This window comes from Salmo salar, chromosome 14 (assembly GCF_965601325.2).
Source record: "Salmo salar chromosome 14, fSalSal1, whole genome shotgun sequence".
NCBI classification, from domain to species: Eukaryota; Metazoa; Chordata; class Actinopteri; order Salmoniformes; family Salmonidae; genus Salmo; species Salmo salar.
This window is the reverse complement of record NC_138304.1, coordinates 35538392-35563548: the sequence shown is the minus strand read 5'-3', so window position 1 is coordinate 35563548 and position 25157 is coordinate 35538392. Positions and strand designations below refer to the sequence as shown.

General features: G+C 40.5%; 2 protein-coding genes and 1 pseudogene across 3 annotated transcripts in view; 1 reads left to right on the top strand and 2 right to left on the bottom strand.

Annotated features, from left to right (window-relative positions):
• The first annotated feature begins 3574 nt into the window (after positions 1 to 3574).
• Positions 3575 to 6790, top strand: LOC106569356 (complement C1q-like protein 3). The gene is made up of 2 exons (XM_014140654.3): positions 3575 to 4624; positions 4957 to 6790. Exons 1-2 carry the CDS (start codon positions 4007 to 4009, stop codon positions 5134 to 5136), a joined length of 798 nt encoding a protein of 265 aa, XP_013996129.1. The 5' UTR covers positions 3575 to 4006; the 3' UTR covers positions 5137 to 6790.
• On the bottom strand, positions 6093 to 9670 carry LOC106569353 (N-acetyltaurine hydrolase-like; annotated as a pseudogene).
• Positions 9671 to 21552: 11882 nt separating this feature from the next.
• mmp16b (matrix metallopeptidase 16b (membrane-inserted)) overlaps positions 21553 to 25157 on the bottom strand; it is a 36934-nt gene continuing 33329 nt past the window's right edge. For both annotated transcript variants that reach the window (XM_082960931.1, XM_014140534.3), the window contains exons 10-11: positions 24824 to 24939; positions 21553 to 24416 (exon numbers count right to left, since the gene is read on the bottom strand). In XM_082960931.1, coding sequence (XP_082817057.1) covers positions 24049 to 24416; positions 24824 to 24939 — 484 coding nt within the window. In that variant the 3' untranslated portion in view covers positions 21553 to 24048. The remainder of the gene's footprint in view (positions 24417 to 24823; positions 24940 to 25157) is intronic.

Here is a 25157-nt window from a genome sequence, read left to right as displayed (position 1 = left end):
GACTACAATGTTATCCCCTTGATAATTATTATAGGCATATAGAGTTGTATTGACTCAGGCAGCATTGAATACTATTTTGCCACTCTAGTCAGGTTATCCACCTGTCTTTCATATTTCATGGAACTGTCTCACTAACTGAGAACGAGAAGTTTAGGTGAACTGACAGCGCACCTCATTTCTCGTTAGAATACTGAAAAAGTCTTGATTTTGATCAATTGGCTTGATGTTTTATTCATTCATCCTTCGAAGGAGCCCTTCCCCACCACTGTCCCAGGCTGATTGCAAATGAACTGCATATTGCAAAATCTGAAGTCTCCAAACAACCTGTCAAAGCTTAGCATTAAGCCTTGTTTTTACATCTTACCCACTGAATCTTTTAATAGTCTACAGGAAAGGGGTTCTTATGAACTGAACAACATTCTGGGTTGGATACCTTCAGACACACATAGCACGTTCACATGACATACTGTGTATACATTCTTGCATATAGATGTACATGTACATACACAACACACACACGTGAGCACGTATCCACACACCCACATATGGAGGCTGAGTCAGTGAACACTTGTTGCAGGCTGGCCTCTTCCCCCCTGTGCTGGCATGGGCCTTCTGTGATTCAGTGTGACTAAAAGATCATGAGTTTAAATTAGACTACAGTAGGCTACTATATCACTGTAATGTCACTGTGATGTACTGTAATGCAGACCTGGGATAACTGTAGTTTCAACTATTCTTTTTGGAAAGTAACTATTTTTCCGGGGTAACAAATAGTTACTTTGGAGGTGACTACAACTATTTGAATACAGATCCTAAAAAATGACTACTTTTAAAACTATTTGAATACAGATCCCAAAAAATGACTACTTTTAAAACTATTTGAATACAGATCCCAAAAAATGACTACTTTTAAAACTATTTGAATACAGATCCCAAAAAGACTACCCTTTAAAACTATTTGAATACAGATCCCAAAAAGACTACCCTTTAAAACTATTTGAATACAGATCCCAAAAAGACTACCCTTTAAAACTATTTGAATACAGATCCCAAAAAGACTACCCTTTAAAACTATTTGAATACAGATCCCAAAAAGACTACCCTTTAAAACTATTTGAATACAGATCCCAAAAAGACGACTTTTTAAAACTATTTGAATACAGATCTCAGAAAGTGACTACTTTTCAAAACTATTTGAATACAGATCTCAGAAAGTGACTACTTTTCAAAACTATTTGAATACAGATCTCAGAAAGTGACTACTTTTCAAAACTATTTGAATACAGATCACAGGAACTTTTAACTAATGGAAGGGCTGAATCTCATGAGTGTCACGAGTGCTATCTTCAAATTCCCTGTCATTCCGGTAATTCCACATCTTTATTGAAGGAAACCAAAACAATAAACAGGTACGCAGCAAGAAACGTAACACACTGTGCAGTACACACACAGAAGTAACAATAACCCACAAACACAGGTGGGGAACAGGCTGCCTAAGTATGATTCCTAATCAGAGACAACGATAGACAGCTGCCTCTGATTAGGAACCATACTCGGCCCAAAACAAAGAAATACAAAAATAACATAGACATATAACACATAGAATGCCCACCCCATGTCACACCCTGACCTAACCAAACAGAGAAAAACGACTCTCTCAGGTCAGGGCGTGACAATGAGATAACATACAATCTCCTATACTATTCCAATCTCTCTGACAGTTATATTTCATCTACACAATACATTTATATCTGAAAATGTCTAAATGTCCATTCTCCTGAATGTCCATTGCCCCAGGTGTATTTAATCAAGTCAAACCAATTAACCAATTATATTTTGTACAGATAAGTATAAATAAGTTGTGACACATAACTACCGTAAGACTCTTTCAACATGCCACTGAAAAGGTTGAAAGCTGAAATAAATTGTATGATATCTGAAAATGCTGCAGAGGGAGGAGGTTTCAAACACACACCATGCCATCTTTAAAGGGATAGTTTACTCAGAATACAAACTAACATGATTTTCAACCTACCTTAGCTGTAGTTGACTCAAGAAGGCAGTTTTGGGATATTTTTTTTCCTTTCAACACTTAACAGCCATATTTTGTTACCGTTAGCATTCTCCTTAACACTTAACATTAAATTGTTCTTGTGCCTGTGTAATCAAACTGTAATTACTTTTGGAGCACGGTTTTATCAGCATGTTGTTACATAATACTTTGGTAATTACATTTTAATTGCATAGGAAGGAGCTGTGTGTTTCTGTAACTAGAGGAATAGTGACTGTTCCTTATTCCACTTACGTAATAACTCTATTATTATGCAATCATAAAACAATTTCCAAAGTCCTATGTAACCACAATGTCGCTATTGTAATATTCACTAAGTTAGTACACATGTATAAGAACTGGATGTCAAGTGTTACTGGATATGTCACTCATTATGAACGTATTAGTCATTTTGTTAGTCTACTCTAATGTTGAGGTGATTCCATGTCCCTCATGTATTTCATTCTAGGCTTAAGGCTATGTTAAGATTCATATCTAAGAGCCTTCCAAACCATGTGCTTATAATAATATACAGTATTTAGACTAATTCAACTAACTGTTGACGTTTTTGGTTCTTCATTAAATATTTGGCAGCCATAAAGTAAATATTTTTTTATTATTTGGTTTTCTGAGAGGTATCCAAAATTGTTAAAATTTTAGAGACCTGTATTTGAAAATAAAAGAAAATAGTTGCCTTTTAGTTAAAATGCTATATAAATTCGACTACCTTGAGTATTCTAAAAGTTGGTATTTCCAAATAAACTACACAATACAACTATTTTCTGCCCAAGTCTGCAGTAATGTACACAACTACAGTGAAGAAACAAACAACTTCTATCAGTACAGTTTTACCTTATCAATATCACCCTATTGCATTGTTGTTGCAATGCCGTTCTTCCCAAAATATGTCTTTCCTCTGCCTCTCCGCAGCCACACCACCCATGGTAACCCATGGCAACGTTCTATCGTCATCCCTCCCCGACTGCACCAATTAGCTCTTCATCAGTCAAACAACACTCCGACACACCTTCTGTGGTTCTAAAGTTACCTCACATCCATGCCATGGGATCTTTAATTACCACGGTGAGATAGGACATCGGTTTAACTTCTCACCCTAAGACTGAATCTGACATCTGAACCTCAATAAATGAAACGTCTCTCAGTTGATTGCGTTATCATTCCGAGGTATCCCGTCATTTCATCTGTCAATGTATATGGGGTCATACACCCACCCCCCACCAAATGCCCTCTGTCTCTTTGACTTTATTGATTTCCTCCAGAATGATTAATTGGACACAGGGGGAGCTGAGGTGTGACCAGGTACCAAGCGTACAGCCGATGTCCTCTGTGGCCATCCAGAAAGGCCATTCTACAAACAACATGACTCCGTTAGTGGACATTCAAAAATGAGACTGCAAAAATCCCCCCCCCCCCCCCCCCCCCGAGTACCTTTCCCTTAACATCCGTCTGATATCAGAGCTAGCCTCCTCCCCTCCCCTCTCCAAACATTCACGAAAAGGTAATCACTGTGACCATCTCGAAGACATCGTAGCATGGTGGCAGGTGAACTTGTATGTGTATGCTTTATCCCAATTGGCGCAAAGTGTAGGCAGAAAGTGTATGCTAAACCTATAAACTATTGCGAGTGTTAGTTTAATACAAATGAAAGGCTCCAATGTAATGTTATTGAGCCATACCGGTGCGGAAAGGAGAAAGAATAATGGACTTTGTGGGGCGTAAAAGTTGAATTTATCAATACTATTTCAAGACAAGGACGCGGGACAACATTTCAACAGTCTGCCTTGTATAGATTACGCACACACATTTATTCGTTATTGTCTGATTGTTCTGATCGTTAAAGTGCACCGCCAACAAGAATCCCTCTCATCCGGCAAGATTTCGTCCAGAAGCAGACTGGAAGACCGTCCACTTTGGAGGTTGGCCGGTAGGACGCGGATGATCGCGACAGGTGTTTGTGGAGTAGTCATGGTGCTAGTGTTGGTTATCCTGATTCCGGTGCTGGTCAACTCCGCCGGGATATCCGCGCGGTACGAAATGCTCGGATCCTGTCAGATGGTGTGTGATCCCCACGGGACCAAGTCCACGGCCACAGACAAAGCCAATACCATCAGAGACAGCCGCTTGGTCCAGTCTCTACCAACCTTAATCCAAGGTCCGAAAGGGGAGCCCGGACGCACAGGAAGAATTGGCCCTAGGGGTCCTCTTGGCGAACCAGGACCACCCGGACCTGCCGGCCCACCTGGGGAGAGAGGAGAGCCCGGTCCGCCAGGACTACCCGGAACGCCCGGAGCTAACGGAGCCACAGGTGCCATAAGCGCAGCCACATACAACACGGTTCCAAAGATAGCTTTCTACGCCGGGCTGAAAAAACAGCACGAGGGCTACGAAGTTCTGAAATTTGACGACGTAGTCACCAACCTTGGCAACCACTACGACCCTATGACGGGGAAATTCACCTGCTCGATACCGGGCATCTACTTCTTCGTTTACCATGTGCTGATGCGAGGCGGGGATGGCACCAGTATGTGGGCTGATCTTTGTAAGAACAACCAGGTGAGCCATATACTGACTTGTTCAATCAAATGAAACTGAAACATAACACTTCTTTCTCATCTATGAATATGTAACTGTTTATTAGGATTCAAAACATAAAACAGCTTAGGCTACAGTTTTACGCACACATAAACTGCGTTTTACGCACGTATCCCGCTTTCATCAAAGCGTCGCTGTCAGTGGTGTTGAAGTTCCAGCTCTGCGCCCCTTTCATTACTGAAACTCCAGTTCACTAACATGACCAAATGATACTACATTGATTGTTGTGTTAACGGAACATAAACAAAAACATGGTATCAGAAAGATTTGTGACTAATAATAATGCTCTCCAGGTGCGAGCGAGCGCTATCGCCCAAGACGCCGACCAGAACTACGATTATGCCAGCAACAGTGTTGTCCTGCATCTCGAGCCCGGCGATGAGATCTACATCAAGCTGGACGGGGGCAAGGCGCACGGGGGCAACAACAACAAGTACAGCACCTTCTCCGGCTTCATTGTCTACGCCGATTAACAGAACACCATATATTCTACATTAGGCTGTTCACTGCACCTTCATCTGCTATTATTCTCTCCTTTGGATCGGTTACACCGCTGTCGTTAAGAAGACATGTGGTTACAGAGAGACTGGGGGATCTTGACGCAGAAGTGAACATTAACACGCTTAAATAGACCTTTCCTTTCGTGCGTAAAACCCCTCATTATGCAATGCCCAGTGATGAACTTGCAAACGTGGAAACATGGAAGGAGATGAGTGAAAGTTGCATGTGTATAAGCCCATATTATGTACTACAGGTTAAACAGGAATGGTGTTAATGCTTCATTGCTTTTGTCTTTAGGTCAATGAATTAATGTTTCAATTGGTCTTGTAACGCATCTCAGTTCATGTTAGAGTCTATGGAATAGGAAAACATAGGCAACTCATAGAGGTGATTAAAAGTGTACTGCAGGAAGTAATGATTGGTGTGTTTCTGTCTGCATCTTCTTACTTTACCTTGGGTTACTTACTGCAGTGTTGTTCTAACCATTACTGGTGTTTTATCAGACTACTGCATGAATGTAAAATAGCTATCATGATCATAATGTATATAAATGCCTTCTGTCCAATTCAACATTTTCCTGGATAATGAATTAAGTGCTCAGTGCTTGACTAAGATTGATCAGGCCTACAGCCAGTATCTGGAAGAAAAACATGCCATCAGAGAAAATAAATCTAACTATTTTAATGATTTCTGTATTCCTGTTCTATAAAAAAAAAAAATCAAAAAGTAAATTCTAATTTAAACAGAGCATTGAGAATAGTAGAAAAATATTCCTTGGTCACATTTTTCCTCTGAATGTTCCATTTGGTGATGTATCAGAACACAGGAGACTTTCCTACTGTACCTGCACTTCCTAACGTTTTAATCCTATCACACACTGTCCTGAAGTGACATAATGGTTATGTATTGTCTGCTGTGATGTCATTGCTCATGTGATGAAGTCACTCTGTGATGCCACCTGTTCCCAGAAGGAGAGACCATGTCCTTCAGGATGACCTACCGGCCAATCAGCTCCCTCCCATAGCCACCCCACCACGTGGCATCACAACAACTCATCTAACAAGCTTTGAATGCCCAGTATACTGATTAAGAACATGTTGAAAGAGTTAGCTCTGTCAGTGCCCTTTTGGTACCCTAATCTCTATTAGCAATACAAAAATATCAAATGGGAAATACATATTTTTTAATGCTACTATTTATCACAAAGACTGTTTGTGAAATGTCATTACTACTGACAAAGCTGTTACTGCTTTCAATAAAACTAATCAGCACCATATTTACAAGTAAAGCATCATGTGCAGACCATGTCCTTGAGTTTGATTGGACAGAAATTGTGGCTTTGTCTTGTTAAATTACATTGTGTTGCCGCCGCATTTACACGTAGTCTTCCATTTCTTTTCAAACTGAGAATTTTGGATGGAAATGAGGCCGTTTGTGCGACTAAGGCTATAGTATTGAGGATCGCTCTGCCAAGCAGGATGATTTTGTTTTTTTGCTTACAGTATTAATTATTAATTACAAACATTAATTGAAGCTTTGATTCAGTCATAGCTCTTATGTGAAATAAATTGAATAATTTCCTCAATCAGCTGTCAGAATGTTCAACAATTCAATTTTTTCCCATGTTTACTTCTCCATAATACATTTCAATTCAGTACATCACAGCGAAGTAGCAAGAATAAAAAGTGTCAACTTCTGACGTCATGTTATGTTTGGTGATTTGCAAGTAATAACAAATGTATAAAAGCATTTTTTACTGTGTTCAATAGCTGATACAAAAGACAAAGGCCTACGGAGCAGCCTTGCTCTGTTCTGGGTGATCTGATTCTGATCCTTCGTTTGAATGTGAGCCAGCGTTTAGAGTTTTCTATGAGGGCCTTGTCCACCTGGGTCTGGTTGATCACTCTGCTCAGCATCTTGGCCACAATGTTCTTCAGGATGTATGAGTAGATCTGGCCTCCATACTTGGTGAGAGGGTTCTTGGTATGGATGTCATGGGCGATGACAATGTTGGCCTCATAACCTTCCTGGACCAGGAACGCCACACTAGAGAGAGGGAGGTCCACACTCGCACTTACGCACATGCACACACAACGAAACAGATACATGGGTGTTATTTCGCTGTTTACATTTTGTAAAGTATCGTGAAGTAGATAGAGACAACCACATAGAACTTTTAAGCTGTTGGTTGTCTAGTGCAGGATGTAGGATCTTCATTTGATCACCTTTTAGTTGCAGGAAATGCAAACCTGTAGTGTATTTGAGATTTTAAAAGGCTTCTAAAGTTTGTAATATCAACTTAACATTTTGAGACTTGATTTGTCCTAACTAAACAAATATCAACCCCTACAAAAATGTCCATAAATTATAATCCACACAATAATTCACATTTCCTGTTCCTGCAGGATTATGCACATGCTGTGGGAAACAGGGTTAAATTAAGATCCTAAATCTGTAGGTTGTTTGGTAGCAACATAAAGAGTTCTCACAGTTTGACTCTCTGGCTGTCACTGGGCATGTCCACCTCCAGGTTATAGGCATAGTTCAGCATCTCTGTTCCAAACAGGTTGTACTCCAGGTTATAGGCATAGTTCAGCATCTCTGTTCCAAACAGGTTGTACTCCAGGTTATAGGCATAGTTCAGCATCTCTGTTCCAAACAGGTTGTACTCCAGGTTATTCCTCATTTTAGCAAACTCCAACAGCTCTCCATTGTCAAATATGGTCCTGTGTTAGAAAACCCCCACTATAAATCATTTACAGTCCCGCATCACAGAAGCTACTGTACCGTTGTCTTCAGCAGATGAAAATACTACACAATAAGCATTATTACCTTGCTGAACATAACAGGTATATAGAAGCTTGATTTATAATTAGAATAGTTTATACTATATTATAAACCCATGTAGGGCCCATAGTTTTTCCTGACCAGGAAAAACTCTTAGCCATAGCCATATCATAAGTCCTGTCACCCCCTCCATATCCAGTCCAGTCTGGGTCCTGAGAACCCTCACCTGTCCAGGTGCGGCATGACGGTCTTGCTGATGTCTTCTCCAGCCTCCTGCAGGAGGCAGACTATCTCAGTGGGGCGCCAGGGTTCCGTCCCAGGTGGAGGATGACTGGGCAGCCCAGCTCGATATGAGCGTGTGCAGTGGCCTGCAGCAACTTCTTCTCACTGTCCATGATTGGCCAGCTGCAGCCGATCTCGGTCCCGTCCACCCCCTGGAGCACCTCGCTGACGATGATGTCTGTGAGCTGGACAGAGACATCAGGTGGGAAACAGGTCATTCACATTAACCATAGGCACTCCATTACATTGCGCTGGATGTCATTCATTTCAATGGGGTCGTCCACAACGCAGTGGACTCGTAACACCCCCTTGTGCAAAGCAGTAATTTTTCAAAACTTCGTCGTCTTCAGTCCAGCTAGAGTTTGTTGAAGAACAGGAAGTGACCAAACCACAGAAGTTAGATTAAATATGTGGTTTTCAGTGATGGCTTTATGGGATACAGTAGCTAGCAACTTGTAAGCAATGACCCATTCCTATAAATGAGTACTATTTTAATAGTAATGTTAAGTAATACACATTGGCTGTTAAGCCAATTATATTATATGACTGCCTCCTGTTTAAGTTTATTGTGATGGTAATCTTGTTTGTTTTTGATGGTGATAAGAATTAACAAAAATTCAGGAGAGAGGACCAGACTTGAATGCAACATTTTAACTACCGGTACTGTAGTTTCCTTGAATGCAGCTCCCTACTAACTTAACAAGCACCAGCTGTTACTAACTGCCAATCAGTTTCCAAGCCTTATGCAACACTTTAACTAGTTGCCGTGAACACAGCTCCTCAACAGCATTAGTTGCAACACATTGCTGATCTGCCTTCACACCTGTCCTCACTCTACTTAATCACCACTGCCACCCTACTTAAACCTGACCAAACTAACAGTCCTCCTCTGTCTTCTGCAGTGCATGTTGAGTTGCACGACACTGTGCATTACTAGCCTCATCAAGTTTTGCATCCCCCTTCTATCTATTTTCTCCCGGGGGGATTGCCATCCTCACAGCAGTCTAACTAACTATTAGACAATGGACACAAACTGGCCATAACTCCTTCAGGTGGGAGACAGCTGACCAAAGCCAATTGGAAGCATCTTACTGAGACACTGTCTCCTACAAATAGGCCAGTACACATAAGACACAAACTATACTACACCATAAACCTTCCCCACCTTCTCCACTGTCATTTTCCTGGTGTCCTCAGAGTGGGTGGCATCCACATAGTACCCTGCCCCTTCTATGATGTGTACACCTGTACCTTGGACAGCTGTTTGAGGAAGAGCAGGTCCCTGGCAATACTCTGGGTAGTGTTTTCTCTGATGGTTCCCCCTCCTGCCTTTTGGTACTCACAAAACGCTTCCCGCACAGCACTGGTCTCCTGCAACAGAAGCAGGTTCTCATGGCTAAAGAAGAAGATGATGAAGAAGAATACTTTATTGTCCATTGTCACAGAGATTTAACAGGTTCTAGACTGCCTGCTGTGTGGACTATAGACTATCTGTGTAAGAGTTCTAGAAAACTGCCAACTGTATTGGTTCTAGACTATCTGCTTTAACAGGTTTTAGATTACCTGCTGTAAAGGTTCTAGACTACCTGCTATAACAGGTTTTAGATTACCTCCTGTAAAGTTTCTAGACTACCTGCTATAACAGGTTTTAGATTACCTGCTGTAAAGGTTCTAGACTACCTGCTATAACAGGTTTTAGATTACTGCTGTAAAGTTTCTAGACTACCTGTTATAACAGGTTTTAGATTACCTGCTGTAAAGGTTCTAGACTACCTTCTATAACAGGTTTCAGATTACCTGCTGTAAAGGTTCTAGACTACCTGCTATAAGAGGTTTTAGATTACCTGCTGTAACGTTTCTAGACTACCTGCTATAACAGGTTTTAGACTACCTGCTGTGAAGATTCTAGACTACCTGCTGTAAAGGTTCTAGAGTATCTGCTGTAAGGTTTTAGATTACCTGCTGTAAAGATTATAGACTACCTGCTATAACAGGTTTTAGACTACCTGCTGTAAAGGTTTCTAGACTACCTGCTATAACAGGTTTTAGATTACCTGCTGTAAAGGTTCTAGACTACCTGCTATAACAGGTTTTAGATTACCTGCTGTAAAGGTTCTAGAATACCTGCTATAACAGGTTTTAGATTACCTGCTGTAAAGATTATAGACTACCTGCTATAACAGGTTTTAGACTACCTGCTGTAAAGGTTTTAGACTACCTGCTATAACAGGTTTTAGATGACCTGCTGTAAAGTTTCTAGACTACCTGCTGTAACAGGTTTTAGATTACCTGCTGTAAAGGTTCTAGACTACCTGCTATAACAGGTTTTAGATTACCTGCTGTAAAGTTTCTAGACTACCTGCTATAACAGGTTTTAGATTACCTGCTGTAAAGGTTCTAGACTACCTGCTATAACAGATTTTAGATTACCTGCTGTAAAGTTTCTAGACTACCTGCTATAACAGGTTTTAGATTACCTGCTGTAAAGGTTCTAGACTACCTGCTATAACACGTTTTAGATTACCTGCTGTAAAGGTTCTAGACTACCTGCTATAACAGGTTTTAGATTACCTGCTGTAAAGGTTCTAGACTACCTGCTATAACAGGTTTTAGATTTCCTGCTGTAAAGGTTCTAGACTACCTGCTATAACAGATTTTAGATTACCTGCTGTAAAGTTTCTAGACTACCTGCTATAACAGGTTTTAGATTACCTGCTGTAAATGTTCTAGACTACCTGCTATAACAGGTTTTAGATTACCTGCTGTAAAGGTTCTAGACTACTTGCTATAACAGGTTTTAGATTACCTGCTGTAAAGGTTCTAGACTACCTGCTATAACAGGTTTTAGATTACCTGCTGTAAAGGTTCTAGACTACCTGCTATAACACATTTTAGATTACCTGCTGTAAAGGTTCTAGACTACCTGCTATAACAGGTTTTAGATGACCTGCTGTAAAGGTTCTAGACTACCTGCTATAACAGGTTTTAGATTTCCTGCTGTAAAGGTTCTAGACTACCTGCTATAACAGATTTTAGATTACCTGCTGTAAAGTTTCTAGACTACCTGCTATAACAGATTTTAGATTACCTGCTGTAAAGTTTCTAGACTACCTGCTATAACAGGTTTTAGATTACCTGCTGTAAAGGTTCTAGACTACCTGCTATAACAGATTTTAGATTACCTGCTGTAAAGTTTCTAGACTACCTGCTATAACAGGTTTTAGATTACCTGCTGTAAAGGTTCTAGACTACCTGCTATAACACATTTTAGATTACCTGCTGTAAAGGTTCTAGACTACCTGCTATAACAGGTTTTAGATGACCTGCTGTAAAGGTTCTAGACTACCTGCTATAACAGGTTTTAGATTTCCTGCTGTAAAGGTTCTAGACTACCTGCTATAACAGATTTTAGATTACCTGCTGTAAAGTTTCTAGACTACCTGCTATAACAGATTTTAGATTACCTGCTGTAAAGTTTCTAGACTACATGCTATAACAGGTTTTAGATTACCTGCTGTAAAGGTTCTAGACTACCTGCTATAACACGTTTTAGATTACCTGCTGTAAAGGTTCTAGACTACCTGCTATAACAGGTTTTAGATTACCTGCTGTAAAGGTTCTAGACTACCTGCTATAACAGGTTTTAGATTACCTGCTGTAAAGGTTCTAGACTACCTGCTATAACAGGTTTTAGATTACCTGCTGTAAAGATTATAGACTACCTGCTATAACAGGTTTTAGACTACCTGCTGTAAAGGTTTTAGACTACCTGCTATAACAGGTTTTAGACTACCTGCTGTAAAGATTCTAGACTACCTGCTGTAAAGGTTCTAGGCTATCTGCTGTAAAGGTTTTAGACTACCTGCTATAACAGGTTTTAGACTACCTGCTGTAAAGTTTCTAGACTACCTGCTATAACAGGTTTTAGATGACCTGCTGTAAAGTTTCTAGACTACCTGCTGTAACAGGTTTTAGATTACCTGCTGTAAATGTTCTAGACTACCTGCTGTAACAGGTTTTAGATTACCTGCTGTAAAGTTTTAGACTACCTGCTATAACAGGTTTTAGATTACCTGCTGTAAAGGTTCTAGACTACCTGCTATAACAGGTTTTAGATTACCTGCTGTAAAGGTTCTAGACTACCTGCTATAACAGGTTTTAGATTACCTGCTGTAAAGATTATAGACTACCTGCTATAACAGGTTTTAGACTAGCTGCTGTAAAGGTTTTAGACTACCTGCTATAACAGGTTTTAGATTACCTGCTGTAAAGGTTCTAGACTACCTGCTATAACAGGTTTTAGATTACCTGCTGTAAAGATTCTAGACTACCTGCTGTAAAGGTTCTAGACTATCTGCTGTAAGGTTTTAGATTACCTGCTGTAAAGATTCTAGACTACCTGCTATAACAGGTTTTAGACTACCTGCTGTAAAGGTTTTAGACTACCTGCTATAACAGGTTTTAGACTACCTGCTGTAAAGTTTCTAGACTACCTGCTATAACAGGTTTTAGATTACCTGCTGTAAAGATTATAGACTACCTGCTATAACAGGTTTTAGACTACCTGCTGTAAAGGTTTTAGACTACCTGATATAACAGGTTTTAGACTACCTGCTGTAAAGGTTTTAGACTACCTGCTATAACAGGTTTTAGAGTACCTGCTGTAAAGGTTTTAGTCTACCTGCTATAACAGGTTTTAGACTACCTGCTGTAAAGGTTTTAGACTACCTGCTGTAAAGGTTTTAGATTACCTGCTGGAAAGATTATAGACTACCTGCTATAACAGGTTTTAGACTACCTGCTGTAAAGGTTTTAGACTACCTGCTGTAAAGGTTTTAGATTACCTGCTGGAAAGATTATAGACTACCTGCTATAACAGGTTTTAGACTACCCTCTAAGGTTTCTAGACTACCTGCTATATGGGTTCTAGAAAAGTGCCTGCTGTTTTGTGTTTTAGACTACCTGATGTAGATTTCCTGCAGTAGGGTTCTAGACTACCTGCAGTACAGGTTCTAGACTATCTGCGGTAAGGTTTCTCGACTAACTGCTGAATGGGTTTTTCAGCAGCAGGGACTGGGAGACTAGTCAGGATCGAGGCAAAGATGAACGGAGCAAAGTACAGAGAGATCCTGGATGAAAACCTGCTCCAGAACGCTCAGGACCTCAGACTGGGGCAAAGGTTCACCTTCCAACAGGACAACGATCCTATGTACACAGCCAAGTCAAAGCAGGCGTGGCTTCGGGACAAGTCTCTGAATTTCCTTGAGTGGCCCGCCAGAGCCCGGACTTGAACCAGATCGAACATCTCTGGAGAGACCTGAAAATAGCTGTGCAGGAAAGCTCCCCATCCAACCTGACAGAGCTTGAGAGGATCTGCAGAAAGGAATGGGAGAAACTCCCCAAATACAGGTGCGCCAAGCTTATAGAGTGATACCCAGTAAGATTTGACACTGTAATCACTGCCAAAGGTGCTTCAACAAGGTACTGAGTAAAGGGTCTGAATACTTATGCAAATGTGATATTTCAGTTTTTACATTTTTCTAAATAAGCAAAAACAAATACTGTTTTTGCTTTGTCATTATGGGGTATTGTGTAGATTGATGAGGGGGGAAAAACGATTTAATCAATTTTAGAATAAGGCTGTAACATAACAAAATCTGGAAAAAGTGAAGGAGAATGAATACTTTCCGAATGCACTGTACTATAGCGAGAATACAACTGATAAAGTATAATAGGTTACTACCAGAATATATTATAAGCATATCATTTGATGCAATTTATCACCATAATGACATTACTTATGAAGTCATTAACATAACAATGCACCCGACAATAATAGCCTATTGTACCATGGGTGTAAAGAACCGAGTATTAATACCAACAAATATTTTTCTTTTTTTTAAAGGCGTAATCTTGATATGAGCCTCAGAAAAGATCTGTTCCCAGTCATAAATTGAGTTGCTTAGCACGCTTCTCTTTCCAGAGTCCACCACGACCCCATCCTGAGAGTAGGCTACTTCGATTTGATCATATGTGACAAGAGTTCTTCTCCATTATGTTCATTAAACCCTCAGGAGGAGCAATAGATAAGTTATTAACTCACTGCAAATTGTGCCAGGAATCTAATTGACCTCCTTGCCTTTAACAGCTGTATGTATGGGATTAGAGAAAGAAACGCCCGTATCTATCTCTAAAGGTTTGATTGCAAATTGAGCATGTTTTCACACTCCTGGTTGGTCTCTATTTTTCTCAGACTGCCAACATTTCCTCTCTCTATCCCCCCTTTTATTTTTTACATAGCCCATTTCTTGAACAGCTTGAAAGACAGATGGATTAGGTAACCACAGTTTATCATTCTCCAACTGTCACTCAGTGACCAGCCGAGTGGATGTGCACTCATACAGCATGTGAGATCATTGCAGAGAGTCTGACATAGGGAACAATTGGAGTTAGGGCCAACTTCTGTGCTCTCTCTGAACACGCTTTTGCCATATCTGTTACAGTTATCTTCTCCAGCGTTTGGTTTTTGAGAAATGCCAATGGTTGACCAAATGACCGACTACGGCTGTTCTCCATCTGTAAGCTATGCAAGATCATGACCTATCAACAGTGTCACGTGGCAGATGGGACAGCGAGAGAGAGAGAGAGAGAGAGAGGCTATGATGAGTCATTTTCCTGATGTACAATAAAAATAAAAGTTTTACCCTGGTTATTGTCTATAACTGGGCCTCTGAGGTTTTTCAGCTCAGACTCGCATGATCAGAAAAAATTCAACGCCCTAAAGATGACTGAAAACTAGAGGTCCCCTGCCCTATGCACAGTGTTACAGCGGCTTTGCACATGACCCAACGTGCTCCTCGCTCCAGGGCCCCTCGTTAGTGAAGCTCTGTCCTGTCACTGTCATCAGTCACCCTAACTCTGCTCTGCTACACACACACACACACTCATACAGAGGCATGGGGGATTATGACAAAGAGAGATGACTAAAGCAAGGCCTGATATCCACAGAGACCTCTGTAGAGACAACCCATTTATTTAGGATGAATCTCAGTGGGACAGAGAGTCGAGGTTTGGAGGTGATTTGATTCATAGTTTTGTTGTGCTTTGATACTAGTCATTGTTCATTGCCATTTTTTAATTATTGCGAGTTGGGGTAGGCTGGTGTTGCAACCCATGAGTTCTTGGTTTTCAGACAAAAAGAGGTACAAAAATATGTATAAAAGACATCAAAACTTTAGCATTTAGATGGTATCCTGCATTTATAGATGAGTAAATTAATTTACTACATACTATTGTTTATTACGTTTAAAAAGCTCCTGTCATGCTAGAAGTGAGGATACTGGGCCATTTTCAGTACGAAAACATTTTGGAATGTAGCAGATAGAAACTCATGACTAAAGCCGGCGTTATTCTTTATTCTACATGTCAGAGGCATGTTTGTTGTACATATGTAACAAAACGTCCTGCTGAACGCCCTCTGGGTTAACTATTAGATTCTAGGGCCCTCTGAGGGTGGAAAGGGAGAGCTGCATGCAAACTGACTATTTAATGATCCAAAAGTCAATGAATAGACTGCAAGGATGATCACAGACAGGAGAGAAAAATGTATAAAATGAGTAAAAAAAACATCTAAATGTGAATATCACTATGATTACCCATCCATCGCTCCCCCCCTCTTCTCCATATCCTTTTCCCAGATTAGTACATCAGCTGTTAGTTTATTTTAATTGAACCTTTATTTAACTAGTTAACTACCATCCCCACGTGATCGGGGACCATCCCCACGTGATCGGGGACCATCCCCACGTGATCGGGGACCATCCCCACGTGATCGGGGACCAGTCCCATGACCCATCTAAGAGGTTTAAGCATATTTTTCCCAGGACCATCATGCTAATCAATAGACATGCTCTGGTCAATGAATAGTGCTGCAGTCGCTGATCAGTGGATAAACATTACCATTGCAAATCAAAAAATACATCTCTTAACATATTTATGTGTTTAAATGTATTATAGGTCCACTGAAAACAACTTTAGGTCCACTAGAACAGGTGGTCATCCTGTTAAGTATTTGTGTTTATTAAAGATCCCCATTAGTTCCTGCCACGGCATAAGCTACTCTTCCTGGGGTCCTAACGCATTAAGACACTTATATAACACATAAAACAAAATATAAAACAGTACATCATATAACACTGTCACACCACCACATATCTACAATACAAAATGTATAATACCACAATATCACAATGTCGAGTACAAGTCAAAAGTTTGGACACCTACTCATTTGAGGGTTTTTCTTTATTTGTACTATTTTCTACACTGTAGAGTAATAACTAAGACATCAAAACTATGAAATACACATACGGAATCATGTAGTAACCAAAGTAGCCACCCTTTGCCTTGATGACAGCTTTGCACACTCTTGGCATTCTCTCAACCAGCTTCATGAGGTAGTCACTTGGAATGCATTTAAATTAAACAGATGTGCCTTGTTATAAGTTCATTTGTGGAATTTCTTTCCTTCTTAATGTGTTTGAGCCAATCAGTTGTGTTGTGACAAGGTAGGGGTGGTATACAGAAGATAGCCCTATTTGGTAAAAGACCAAGGCCATATTATGGCAAGAACAGCTCAAATAAATAAAGAGAAACGACAGTCCGTCATTACCTTAAGACATGAAGGTCAGTCAATCCGGGAAAGTGCAGTCGCAAAAACCATCAAGCGCTATGATGAAACTGGCTCTCATGAGGACCGCCACAGGAAAGGAAGACCCAGAGTTACCTCTGCTGCAGAGGATAAGTTCATTAGAGTTACCAGCCTCAGAAATTGCAGCCCAAATAAATGCTTCACCGAGTTCAAGTAACAGACATCTCAACATCAACTGTTCAGAGGAGACTATGTGAATCAGGCCTTCATGGTCGAATTGCTGCAAAGAAACCACTACTAAAGGACATCAATAAGAAGAAGAGACTTGCTTGGGTCAAGAAACACGAGCAATGACATTAGACTGGTGGAAAGCATGGAGCATGGAGCATGGAGGAGGTGGTGTGATGGTGTGGGGGTGCTTTGCTGGTGACACTGTCAATGATTTATTTAGATTTAAAAGGCACACTTAACCAGCATGGCTACCACAGCATTCTGCAGCGATATGCCATCCCATCTGGTTCGCGCTTAGTGAGACTATCATTTTTTCAACAGGACAATCAATAACCCAAAACACACCTCCAAGCTGTGTAAGGGCTTTGAGATGGTTTCGGATGAGTTGGACCACAGAGTGAAGGAAAAGCAGCTAACAAGTGCTTAGCATATGTTGGAACTCCTACAAGACTGTTGGAAAAGCATTCCAGGTGAAGCTGGTTGAGAGAACGCCAAGAGTATGCAAAGCTGTCATCATGGCAGAGGGTTGCTACTTTGAAGAATCTCAAATATAAAATACATTTTTATTTGTTTATCACTTTTTGGTAACTACTTGATTCGATATGTGTTATTTCATAGTTTTGATGTCTTCACTATTATTCTATAATGTAGAAAAGAGTAAAAATAAAGAAAAACCCTAGAATGAGTAGGTGTCCCCAAACTTTTGGCTGGTACTATATGTGTATGTAGAGTGCGTATGTTTGCGTTTGTTTGCGTACGCTTGTGTCTGTACCTGTGTGTGTCTCTTTACATTCCCCACTGTTCTATAAGGGGTATTTTTATATTTTAAAAAAATCTGATTCTACTGCTTGCAGCAGTTACTTGATGTGGAATAGAGTTCCATTTAGCCATGGCTCTATGTAATGCTCTGTGCCTCCCATAGCCTGTTCTGAACTTGGGGACTGTGAAGAGACCTCTAGTGACGTGTCTTGTGGGGTATGCATGGGTGTCTGAGCTGTGTGCTAGTAGCACACAACACCTCTTACAAAAACAAGTAATGATGAAGTCAATCTCTCCTCTACTTTGAGCCATGAGAGATTGACATGCATATAATTAATGTTAGATCTCCATGTACATTTAAGGGCCAGCCACGCTGCCCTGTTCTGAACCAATTGCAATTTTCTCTTTGAGGCATCTGACCACACGACTGAACAGTAGTCCAGGTGCGACAAAGAACTAAAGGCTATCATTTGTATATCATTTGAATTTCCCATCTGGTCGACTTTCTGTCTATTATATAGTTCCAGATATTACTGAGGAGTGATCTGGGACACTGTGTGCTGCTAATAGTGCTATTCTTAACATGTTCACTAACATCTGAGTTTTCGTGATCTGATCAACATGATCCAATCACTATCTGATCAAGGTTTGTCACGTCCACACATTGTATTAAAATGTGTCTCTTATCCGTCCACTGTGTCCACATTGTAATCAGATTAGCTGGTGCCTCCCTGTATGCAAATTATTTGACATATATTCTTTCAATATAATATTAATTAATTTGTTTTAACACAACTACTGATGCCAGAAGTCCTTGATGCTACCTGTCAATGATTTTAGAGGCCAGTATAATGATGATTTTATGTTTTGACCATCCAGATCTGTTTCCACTCTATTGATATCCAGACACCCATCTGTGCTTGACGATCTCCATTTTTATACACCTAAAAATGTGGGTACAATCAGAATGTGGAAAAAAATCAGGACAAAGGTGCATGTCAGCACCAGGTATAAACAGGGCTTTAGATTTGATATTAAACCAAGATCCAGACTTTCTATATAGACATTGGGGCCCTTTTCCCAGAGCGAGAATCTGGACTAAACCACTCTTTCAATAGAGGTTATCTATGGCCCAATTACACTAATTACAAGAACCTGTCTTTTTTGGCCCACTTCATTTTAGCATATATTAATTTACTTTTTGAAATGCAGATCCATGAAATCCATACATTTGTCTCATGTCAGGTTATAAGTAAGTAGTAGCGTTAACAGTTGCATCACATACAGGTATGCTCTAACTACACTAAACCATGTTTTAAAAAATCCAATAGTAGTGAGTTTTCATTCAAATAAATTAGTAGTTTTCTCTGAAAATCCACATTTTGGCATGTCACACGTCGTGTTTTTCTGACTTCTAGGAAGATTTTAACCCACTTACCCCCCACATTTTCCAAAGTTTTCATTGTAAAGCCCAGTTATTTTGTTGCTTTGTCAAAGTCATTTAATTCATTTTAAGGTCAACCCGGTTATGCAAACTGAACTCTCATTTTAAATGGTGAAACTATTCCTTTTAAATGTAGTCATAGTGTGAGAGCAGGTGAGGTGGCTCTAATTCTTTTAGCCATTTTCTGATGTTTTGTGGTAGAAAACTGAGAGCATCAAGCATAACATGTCAACCCTGTTACATACATGTAGATAGATGGGATAGAAATGTTTTACCAAGTTGAAATGTTTTGTGAAGCTTGCATTCAATCTCCCCTCCCTGTTGCACACAACAAGCTTCCATTTCCCCTGTCACAAGGAGTTATGGCTGATTTAAGAAATCATCAACCCTGTTATGGTCAACCCTGTTACTTTAATTGGCATTTTACTTAATTTAACCTCTTGAGGAAAATTATTTTTATGAAGTGGACACATGCTCTTTATGACAGAATATAACATTTAGGTGAAATAAGTAGTTATTTATGACAGAATTACACTACTCAAAGGGTACTCTTTCCATGGTACGACCATAGATGACTCATCTTTGTATCTGAACCATTATGGCGTCTGTGAGAGCACGGGCAATGCCATCTCCATTTTAAAGTAGTCACATTTCTTCTTATTTTCTTATTTGAAAAATGCGTACAAAGCTTATATTGGTGATTTACCGGCAGGAGTCCTGAACCAAATCTTGTGGGGCATTCATTTATTGTGGCCGCTAGATGGCAATGATAGAGCATTCTGTAAAGGAGGGATTGTCAGATCACAGAAGACTGTGTGTAGGCGGTGTGTAACTGCTATGAAATCTATTACCATGGTCTAGTTTACTTTACTGATCCACCTCTCTAAAGTGGTCATGGATATTCTCCATTCATTCATCATCATTCACAAACTGGATGATACGGCATTTGAGGAGTCGGCACTCTGTTGGGCCTGGTATGATCATTTCCATGGATTATTTATCATTCACTATATTATATGGTGTTCGGTCAAGGGACGAAACAGTTGTGACATTAGCAATGTGTCCCGTGCAGTACAGCCATTAATAATTGGTTCTGTGAGGATGATATTATCCTCTTCTTTGCCTTTGTTCCGTGATGCATGTCAAATTACCCGAGCCTGATTCATCTGCTACCTGTCACTGTTAATCAGAGATATAGGGCCTGCTGCTTTACTACTGTAACACCCCTGGACAACACATATCTCAAACCTTATGTTCACCATCTTTGACTTTAACTTCATTAGCATATGGTTTTCCGGGTACCATCCCATCACATATCACGTTGCTTTCACAGTGTGCTTTTAGTTTTTTGGTTTGTTCAATCTCATTAACTGTCAAGGACAAAACAGATGGGTATTCATATATGGGTCTGTGCTGTGTTTTTGTGTTTGTGTTTGTGTGTATGTGCACCTGTACGTGTGTGTGTCTGTTTACATTTTCCTAGAATTATGCATTTGGGTAAAGCCATAGGGCCGTCTGGTAAAGGTCACCATAGACTTACTATGACAGTCCCTCCACCTCCCTCCACAGCCAGAGTGCATCTTTCACTACTCTCTCGCTCTCAAAAGTCACGTTTCTTGTATCGAATGCTGTGTAATGGCCTCTACCCACTTCCATTAATGGCACTCCAAATGATCCCTAATGGCTTAACAGCATGTGTCAAAGCAGAAGAGAGAGAGAGGCACTCAAGAGGCTGGTGAAGATAACACTTATAAACTTCCAGACCGACAGACAAAGCTGGCAACCATGCCAGGCAGTTTTAACATTTAATGCTCCTGATTTTTATAACATTTCCCTTTGTCCTTAGTGGAGAAGATCTCAGGTTATTTGACTATAAAATGAGTGTTTGGCTTGTTTTGGCATTGATGCTGATCCTTTGTACACACTTATGGAATTCTCTCTGCAACCAAACAGGCTTCAATGGCAAAGTCTTTTATTAAACATTATATTCATCCTTTTGGTTTTGCCTTTTTCAAATGTTCTCTTTTGAGCGCTCTGCTTTCAAACATTGTATTTTATTCAATCATAATTTGTTGATACTACTAATACTGTATTTTATTGTATGATAACTTAGAAATATAATTCTTAGATTTAAACACTTAAAATGAAAATAATATTTACAAGAATGATGTGACTGTACTGTACAATGCCAAAAACAACCAACAAAAAAACAAGCACGAGGATGACCAAACACGGCACTGCTTTTTAAAATCCATTTTATTGACAGACTTTATCTTGCCCTCGGAACAATGCAACGAGATTAAGGTGCTGATGAGCACAGAGGAATAAATACACCAATAAATACAGTACTGACTGAACTAGCCTGACTGGCTCTGCTTCAGAGTTGGGTTCTATTTCAATTTAATTCAGTCCATTCAGGAAGTACACTGAATTCCAAATTCTCATTGAGGAAAATTGGAATTGAAATTTCACATACTTCAGGAATTGACATGGAATTGACCCCAACCCTGCCATGCTTTCAGACCTGTCTTTCAGACCCTCACCACAAGCACACTTACCATTAAGACATGTAGAACAACATGGAAAGCAGGCAAGCTTTCTTCTTCCAGCTTAAATCATATGAGAATGTATAACCAAGAGAAACTGCATATTTGAAGAAAGTAAAGATATCTCTTTAGAATGTCTCTGCCAATGTGAACATAATATTTAATGGCCTGCAAATGAGGAGAGGTCTGGGGAGCAGAACATTTAACATGGTTTAGAAAAGAAATTGTCTCTGCCATGTAAATCAGATACAAAACTACAATTACCATCAGTACTTTAGTTCATGAATAGCAATTCATTATGACCCTTTTAAACGATCCATGGAGAACAACAATGAGAAATGAACTGAGGTTGTTATAAGATAGTTATAACATGTTATGACACATTAGTCTTATGGTTTGATAATGATTTTGAAGGGTTAAGATATATTATTGATATAGCTGTTGATATAGAGTTCAATATCCTGATTTCATAAGAGACCATATCCTTTTTAAGTAAAGAAAAATGTTTTACCACAAACGTGGCAAACTCAAATCCCTAAAAATGCTAATATATGTTTTCACATTCACCGGGAATCTCACATACTGAGTCCTTTCACACACGTCGAGGGGAACGTGACATAACAGAGCTCTACAGTGCGACCATTTTACTCACATATGCGCCGAAATATTTGGCTGTGCGACCTGGAATTTTAATTGAGGAGCACCAGTGCGCCTGGAAACAAATCACCCTGATGATAATTGTTGCAATGATTACTTCCCTGTACCACAGGCCCTGAGTGCCACGGAGAACACACTGAGACCAGATTCATGACCATCATGCTTGCACCATTACTAAAAACAAAACGTCTTGTTACCTCAAATATTTTTGATTGTGCTCCTAAATGTCTTTGTGTGCTCCTAAATGTCTTTGTGTGCTCTTAAATGTATTTGTGTGCTCCTAAATTGTTTAACTGCTGCTGCTTCCCTTAGACTACAGACATTGTCAATTTGGTACTGGTACTTACCCTGTATATAGCTTCCTCTTATTTCTTATTACTATTTTTTTATTGTATTTTTATTAGTTATACTATTTTGATATTGAATACTGCACTGTTGGGTAGGGCTTGCAATTTATGCATTTCACTGTACTTGTGCATGTGACAAATAAAACGTGAAACTTGACAGAGAGCAGAGCAGACCAGAGCACACCAGACCAGACCAGAGCACACCAGACCAGACCAGAGCACACCAGACCAGACCAGAGCACACCAGACCAGACCAGAGCACACCAGACCAGAGCACACCAGACCAGACCAGAGCACACCAGACCAGAGCACACCAGACCAGACCAGAGCACACCAGACCAGACCAGAGCACACCAGACCAGACCAGAGCACACCAGACCAGAGCACACCAGACCAGACCAGAGCACACCAGACCAGACCAGAGCACACCAGACCAGAGCACACCAGACCAGACCAGAGCACACCAGACCAGAGCACACCAGACCAGATAGATGGTCACAGGCAGATATGGAAAAGACATGATCAAAGAAAACGTGAGTGTGATGTAATGTCACAATGATGTTAGATCCATGGATTAGAATTAAACATCCCAACAAAGAATCCAGAGTCATAATCCTTTCTGGGAAAGGAAGATAGGTCAAAGGTCATATTTGGTTTGGGTATCAGACAGTCCACCTCACAAGTACTAACCTTTTAAAGATAATTCAATCAAAAAGCACAGAGTCTGGGCAACTTGAACTTTACTAGGACACGAAAATAAAAAGTAGTAGCCTATTACTAAATGGTCCACTGTACTGTAGTTAGTAAGGGCTTGTTAGGGGCGTGCAGAGACAGAGATAGACATAGGTCCCACACAACTTTCCTCTTTCTCCAATAACTACTGAGTGTACCCAAAGATAGTCTAGAGTCAAAGCAAATGCCTCTCAGTTGGAATTGGCAGCCACAGTCCCTCATAGTGTTGAATGAAGAGGGCTAGCTTCACTCCACCTTGCATGTCACAAAGAGGGCAAAGCACAGTTTTGACCATGTTAGGAGGACTCCTCTACTGTACTGTATATACTGTCCATCCACAGAAGGGCTTAGTTCAACAACTACAGAACAATAGGAGTTTGATAAGTCTTCCCTACAGTGCCTAGTGGGAGTTCCATACACCTCTACAGTTCCAGTCCCCACTCTGGTTTAGATTAGACCCACTCCTGCATGGAGCGCTTGCAGTACAGTATGTGTCTCTGCGTGCTCTTCCTCCTGAACTGGAACACGGTGTAGAGCAGGACCATCATGCACAACGCCAGGATACAGGGGATGGCGATAGCCACGGCCTTCTCCGTGCCCCCCGTGCTGTCCAGCTTGATGATGATGTCCACGTCACCACTGCTGCTGTCGTAGTGGCGCTCCTCCACCTCCGGAGGGCTCCAGTCCCAGTCGGGGTCAGCTGGTAGGCCGTCACAGCCCATGAAGTCCCTCAGGATGGAGCGGGGGTAGCCCGGTTCCACCCGCAACCTCTGGTTGTTGAACTTCCAGTACTCCTTCCCCTTGTAGAAGTAGGTGAATCCTGTTCACGGGAGGAGGAAAAAAACTCAACATGTTTAAACATTCATACAAACTAATAGTTTCTCCTTAACTTTGGTTTGCTAGTTTTATAACCCAATCTTTACTTTCTGTACTGAGAAGCAAGGCATAAGTAGACTATATGAAGAGAAAAGAGGCCTATTTAAGTCATTATAAAGAGACGTGATGCAGAAATGGAGGATGATATAGAGCAGGGGTATTCAGCTCTTACCCTAAGAGGTCCAGAGTCTGCTGGTTTTCTGTTCTACCAGATAATTAATTTCACCCACCTGGTGTGCCAGGTCTAAATTAGACCCTGATTAGAGAGGAACAATGAAAAAACAATATGGAACTGGCTTTGAGGTCTGGAGTTGAGTTTGAGGGGTATAGAGTGAGGAACGGATGGCCTACCGTTGGCCTTGTCCACAAACGCTCCCTGAGGAGAGTCAGGGATGCCCTTCCACACTGTGATGGGTTTGGGGTAACCAGGGTCCATGTTTCTCATGTCTTCATTGTACCTCCAATATCTAATGCCAGGTAGGAAAGAAACACTGCGGTCAATATCCATAAAGACTACACACACACGGATGCACGCACGCATGCACACACACACACACAAACACACATACACACACAGTCACATGCACCAACATTATAATCTCATGATCTACTACACATACACACAACTGTTTAGGATCAAGATAATGGAATTCTGTCAAACCCAGAGGGATGAAGTCATGTTTTA

What these genes read in the sequence shown, in the direction of transcription:
- LOC106569356 (XM_014140654.3), top strand. Translation starts at nt 4,007, where the DNA reads ATGATCGCGACAGGTGTTTGTGGAGTAGTCATGGTGCTAGTGTTGGTT. An exon ending in ATCTTTGTAAGAACAACCAG is followed by an intron (nt 4,625 to 4,956) that starts GTGAGCCATATA and finishes AATGCTCTCCAG; the next exon opens with GTGCGAGCGAGCGCTATCGC.